This window comes from Balaenoptera acutorostrata, chromosome 11, assembly GCF_949987535.1.
Source record: "Balaenoptera acutorostrata chromosome 11, mBalAcu1.1, whole genome shotgun sequence".
NCBI classification, from domain to species: Eukaryota; Metazoa; Chordata; class Mammalia; order Artiodactyla; family Balaenopteridae; genus Balaenoptera; species Balaenoptera acutorostrata.
The window spans coordinates 64,484,680-64,490,985 of record NC_080074.1 but is presented as its reverse complement, the minus strand read 5'-3'; the positions used below and the strand labels follow the sequence as shown (position 1 = coordinate 64,490,985).

Genomic DNA, 6,306 nt, shown 5'->3' with positions numbered 1-6,306 from the left:
CCTGACACCCCGAGCAGTTGCTGGCCTCCGAAAACACGTGTGGGAACAGTGGGGACAGAGCTCCTGAAGCAAAAAGGAACCGCAGGTAAGTGTCACGCCCCACTCTCGCCAGAATAACACCTCCGCAACACTAACTCGCCACCCCGGAGTGGCCCGGCACAAGATGGCGGCGCGTCACGTGCGCAACGCGATGACGTAGCACGGCGGCCCGCAAGGAGGGACGGCCCTAACCTCACCCCCCACGCTTAGTTACTCAGTTTTGCCCCCCTTCCCTCCCCCGCCCCCGGCCTGGTGTAGATCATGCCGCCAGTGGCGGCCCTGACTGCCGAGGAAACGGTAGCCTAGGACAGTTAGCTGTTACGTGACACTGATTCTCCCTGCCCCGCCTGACCCCTGAGAAAGAGGCACGTCCCCGCCAAGTGAGGGGGTGGGGAAGTGGGTAGTGAATTCGGATCCACCTGGGAGGGGGGAGTGGAAGTTCCCGCCCCGGACAGCGGCGAGGCGGCAGCCACAGGTAAGCGGGGGGCGGGGGTGGGACGGGCTCCCCTATCCCCGGGCAAGGGGAGGGCGCGGGGGCGCGGCGCCGGCGGGGACGCCAAGCCGGGTAGCGCGCCTGGTGGGGGTCGCGCGGGGCCGCCAAGGTGGGGGAGGGGCGCGGAGGGCGCGCGGCGGAAGGGGGAGGGGCTGCCCGCGGTTCCGGTTCTCCTGCTTTGGCCCCCGGCGCCCCTTCAGTCGGTGGTCTCTTACTTCCTCCCTCTCGCCTGCTGCCCCCCCAATGAAAATTAAACCGAAGACCTCCTGCCGCAGGGTGGCTTTCGCCTCTGAAGCCGCCCCTCTGCGGCCCAAGGCGAGCGCCCTCCGTCGAAGGTCTCGGGGTTGGGGCGGGAGCCGCGGGGAGGGCGGCGTGGCCTTGGCTTCCGCGCGTCTTCCGCCGAGCGCGGCCCGAGACCGGTTATCTCCGCCCGGGACCCCACAGAGCGCGCCGGGCGCCCTCGCGGTGCGGGGCCCGGGACGCTCTCTGTGTGGGCAGAGCCAGTCCTTATCCTCTGGGAGCTTCCAGTCGAGTGGGGAGACAGACGGTAGAATAATCACACATACCCTAAACATTCACGGAAAGGTGCAGCCGACAGGCGAGGAAGGGGAATGTGGAGTGACAGAGCTCGTCTGTTTACCTCCGGACAGACGATCAAACCGAGCAAACGTTCTCTTTGATTTTCTCCTGTATCACAAAACTAAGCATGGTATTTCATAGCGTCAACTACGCCGTGGAGCGTCCCGCTTGATCCCTTCACAGTTATTGTAGATGTTAATCACTAGTTGTTTTGTCAGCTTTTGAGGCGTAATGGGCTAAAATAGTCATTGGGAGCCTTTACGTTTCTGAGGCTTATTCAGCATAGATTTGGCAAGCATCTGTCAAACTGGCCTCGTTTGTGGTAAGAGTTTGTACACTGTTTGCTTATGTTCGCAAAATGCGTTTTATCCTGAAAATTTCATTACCAACAGAAATATGCAGTTTTATTAAAATGCTGTTTTTCCTATAGACTTTATAAAATGCAGTTTACTCGGTGTCTCAATTAGAATCACTACTGTGTTGCTAAAGACGAGTATGTTAGGTCTGTTATTTGCAGTTGTCCTTTAAGGTTCGGCTTCGTCTGTGCTACATCTGTGCAGTACTACTGTATCACCAGTAGGTGGTAGTACCTTCAAAAAATGCTTTTTTTTCCCACATGTCATCCCATTTATTTATACTAATGAATTTTCAGCTTTCAAGTAGGGTGTTGTCTTGTGCCTGAATTTCCCTGTTTCTAAAGCTAGGTTGGAGTAATTGTCTGAAGATATTTTGTTAACCATTATTTCTATCAGTTTTAAGTAGGTAAACCCAACTAAACACATTGATTTATTCAGCAGTAGTAAGTACAAGGTATTATATTGGGAACAGGATGTGGTCTTTGACTCCCTAGAGCTTGCATTCTGGTAGGGAGACAGAAAACAGGCCATTATTATACTGTGATAATAAGTGCCATGAAAGGTGGGGGAAGCATGTGCTGTGGGGATACAGCCAAAGCTTCTAGACCAGTCTAAAGGAGTCATGAAAGTTTGCCTGAAGTATAACTCATAGGAATAGGCCGCTTGAAGAGGAATAGTGTTTCTGGCAGAGTAGCATACAGGAAAGCCTGAAGGTGAGAGAAAGCAGTGCAGGCAAATTTGAAGATCTGAAACAAATTCAGTATGACTAATAGCAATTTTGAGGGGAGATTGTGAGTTGAGTTGTGGAAATGTTGAGCAAGAGACTTCTTGCCCGCAGGCTTCTACATCATCTATAGGTGGAGAAACTTAAGACCCTCTTCATTCATCAGATGAGAAAACTATACTATGTTTGTTGATGTTTACTATTTTACTGCATACGTGACAGTCTCTGCTGGGCACAGAGCATACATTCACAAGATAGAGGCCCTGTTCTTAGGCACCTTAAGACTGGGGAAAACAGACATGCCTATAAACACAGTTCAGAATGTTAAGTAACCTCATTAGAAATATCTGCAAGGCACAGTGGAACAAGCATTAAGGAAGGAAGGACCTAGAGCAGTTGGGAACATAATGCTTGGGATGAAACTTGACAATGAGGAGTTTGCCAGGTGGACAAGTTGGGGATGTGAAGGTATTCTTGGAAGAGGGGCAGTGTGGAATGAAAGAACATGGATTTTGGCTTAAAACAGTTCTGGCTTCAGATCTTGCATTCACATCTTACTGTTAGATCTACAGAAATGGCAATTTCTTTGAGCCTCAATTTACACATCTCTAAAATAGGGAATCCAAAAAAATAATAATAAGGAATACAGGTGATGATATATAAAGAGCTCTTAGTTTAGTGCCTAGCATATGTTCCTTTCTTAACAAGCTTTCTTAAAAGTGCCATGCCTTTACTTTAACATTCTTCATATGTCAGCAGGATCGTGATTTAGCTCCCCAAATTCATTCCCATTGATGGTACTTTTTTTTTCTTCTTTCAGTCTGCTTATTTTATTCATTTGAAATCCAGTTCGATTCTTTTTTTTTTTTTGCCACGCTGCATGGCTTGCGGGATCTTAGTTCCCCGAACAGGGATTGAACCCTGGGGCCACGGCGGTGAAAGCACCGAGTCCTAACCACTGGACTGCCAGGGAACTCCCCCATTGATGGTACTTTTGAAGCTGTGTTTCACTGCCCACTTGTGATTCTGCCCAACTTGGGATTGTTTCATGTTAAGCTTCCATCTGCTGCCTGGGGCTTACTTTATTTTTACAGAAAATGTATGCATAAAATTCTGTGTTGAGCAAGGTTTTAACAGATTGTTAATCTTAACCTTAATTTTAGGAATAATAGCTTAAAAAAGTAAGCAAATAAAGGTTACATTCTTATAGCATCACTAAAAAAATATGTATGTATTGTTAATAATGAGCCGAAGGTATAAGGCTGCTTTCATTTTGGAAAAAAACCTGATTGGTTAATTCCTCTTTAAAAAAATCATAGAAAATAGGCTGTCTTCTTTTCTGTAGGAAATATAGTTGCAGTAATTGTCCAAAGTGTTATTTGCTGACTGTAGTGGCTTTTACTATGAAATGTCTGATGTTTTGTTGATGATGTTAGTTTCCATTAGATATAAGATTTCTTAATAATATTCTTATGGGGGAAAATCAGTGAGTCACAGTGAAACAGAAAAGTATCATTTTCAGTAATTTAACAAGGTATTATAAAATCTTTTATAGTTTCTTTCAGTGCTGTAGCACTACATCTTTTTTTTTTTTCCTCTCTGCTCTATATTCTTATGTCTTCTGAAATGGAGTGTTTAAAAAGGCATTTTCAGTAGCGATAGTATGTAGGAAGTATAAAATTCCATCTTTGATGCTGTCTGTATGTTTAGTCTTTGGGATTACACTTCTCTTAGTGTAGATTAAAAATCACTGCACTCTTCCTAAAGAAGGGACTGTATATAGCTTAAAAGCAGTTCAAGAAACAACAAGGGAAACACTAGATGAACTTGTCAAAATTTAAAGTTTTAAAATAATCATAGTTACGTCATACTGGAAACATTTGTATCAAAATGAAAGAAATAAAATTTATATGAAGAAATAATAAAGGTAATAAGGAAAACACTAAGATCTGATAGATGGATGGACAAATAATACGAACAGAGAGCTCACATAACTAATGAAGAATTAAAGAAATGTAAAACAATGTACCATTTTCCATCTATCAGGTTAGTCATGACTAAAAAATTCACGAGACTTCCCTGGCGGTCCAGCGGTTAAGACTTCACCTTCCAATGCAAGGGGTGCAGGTTCGATCCCTGGTCAGGGACCTAAGATCCCACATGCCTCGGAGCCAAAAAACCAAAACATAAAACAGAAGCAATACTGTAACAAATTCAATAAAGACTTAAAAAAAAACAAACCCTGAATTCTTAAAAAAAAAAAAAAAAATCCCCATTGCTTTCTCATGTGCTTCTGGTGGACTATAATTCGTTCAGAAAACCTTAAATATTCATACTCCTTAACCAAGTAATTCTCATTTTTAGAATATATCCTATGGAAATAATTTTAATTACAGAAAAAGCTTTATATACTAAACATATTAATCTCAGTATTGTTTTGTTTGGTAAAAAAATGTGAATTATGTACATTCACTGGATGGAATATTATGTAGCATTTAAATATGTTTCTATTTGAAACCTAGAAAATATTTGTGATAAATGAAAACAGGATACAAAATTGTACGTACAGTATGTTTATGCTTTTTTAAAAGTTGTGGAAAGAGAAGACTGAAAAGAAATTAGACGATATTGTAATTAAGTTTTTATCATCCTTTTTCTTTCTGTTGTATATTTTCCATGTTAGAAAAAAAGGCTAATGACATATTTAGAGGGAAAAGCATTAGAAACACTTTATGTTTGAGGTGATTTTATACCTTTTCTCAATGGCTAAAAACAGTAGCATCAATCCAGAGTTAAGAATGAATTTATTTTCTGCTGTCCAAAAGGGGGAAAAAAAAAGAGAAGAAAGAATATGCAGGCTTAAACGTCACAATTATTAAATTAATGATGCTAAGGGCCAAGTACCTAGTTGCCCCCTCTCTCTCTCTCTCTCTCTCAAAATTCTTTGAATTGTGGTAAAATACACATAAAATAAAATTTACTATCATAACCATTTTTTTTTTTTTATAAATTTATTTATTTATTTTATTTATGGCTGTGTTGGGTCTTCGTTTCTGTGCGAGGGCTTTCTCCAGTTGCAGCGAGCGGGGGCCACTCTTCATCGCGGTGCGCGGGCCTCTCACTATCGCGGCCTCTCTTGTTGCGGAGCACATGCTCCAGACGCGCAGGCTCAGTAGTTGTGGCTCACGGGCCTAGTTGCTCCGTGGCATGTGGGATCTTCCCAGACCAGGGCTCGAACCCGTGTGCCCTGCATTGGCAGGCAGACTCTCAACCACTGCGCCACCAGGGAAGCCCCATAACCATTTTGAAGTATACAATTCAGTAGTGTTAAGTACATTACATTATTGTACCCCACTATACAGAACGTTTTCATACCCATTAAACAACAACTACCCGTCTCCCCCTCCCTCCAGTCCCTATTAACCACCATTCTACTTTGTTTCTATCGGTTTGACTTACATAAGTGAAAGTACCTTAAAGTACCTTAAATAAGTGAAAGCATTCAGAATTTGTCTTTTTGTGACTGGTTTATTTCACCTAACATACGTCCACAGAGTTCATTCATGTTGTAGCATGTGTCATGATTTCCTTTCCTTTCTTTTTAAAGCTGAATAATATACCATTGTATATGTATATCACATTTTGTTTATTCGTTCATCCACTGATGAATATTTGAGTTGCTTCCACCTTTTGGCTATTGTTAATAATTCTCCTATGCACATAGGTGTACGAATATCTCTGTAAGACCCTGCTTTCAGTTCTTTTGGATATACACCCAAAATGGGATTGCTGGGTCATATAGTAATTCTATGTTTAATTTTTTGGGTTACCACCATATTGTTCTCCATAGCGACCGCACCATTCTACACTCCCAACCACAGTGCACAGTTTCTCCACATTGTTGCTAACACTTATTTTTTGTTTTTTTAAAAAAAATATTAGCCATCCTAATGGGTGTGAGATGGTATCTTAATGTAGTTTTGATTTGCATTTCCCTAATTGAGCATCTTTTCATTTGTTTGCTGGCCGGCCCTCTCTCTTTTTATGTCTTTTCACATAATTAGAAAAATCTTAAATTCTACCCAAATCTTTTACCAGTCTCTTTCTAAGTAGTT

General features: G+C 42.4%; 1 protein-coding gene across 7 annotated transcripts in view; it reads left to right on the top strand.

Moving 5' to 3' along the window:
- The first annotated feature begins 267 nt into the window (after window positions 1-267).
- Window positions 268-6,306, top strand: part of ATF1 (activating transcription factor 1) — a 63,197-nt gene continuing 57,158 nt past the window's right edge. For 2 of the 7 annotated variants that reach the window (XM_057557209.1, XM_057557206.1), the window contains exon 1: window positions 268-514. Coding sequence is in view for 4 of the 7 variants with exons in the window: in XM_057557208.1 (XP_057413191.1) it covers window positions 776-847 (72 nt within the window). In the remaining 3 variants the exon portion in view is untranslated. Of the gene's footprint in view, window positions 515-731; window positions 848-6,306 lie in introns of those variants that run through there. The other 5 variants (XM_057557208.1, XM_057557210.1, XR_009009770.1 and 2 more) reach the window with 5 other exon arrangements.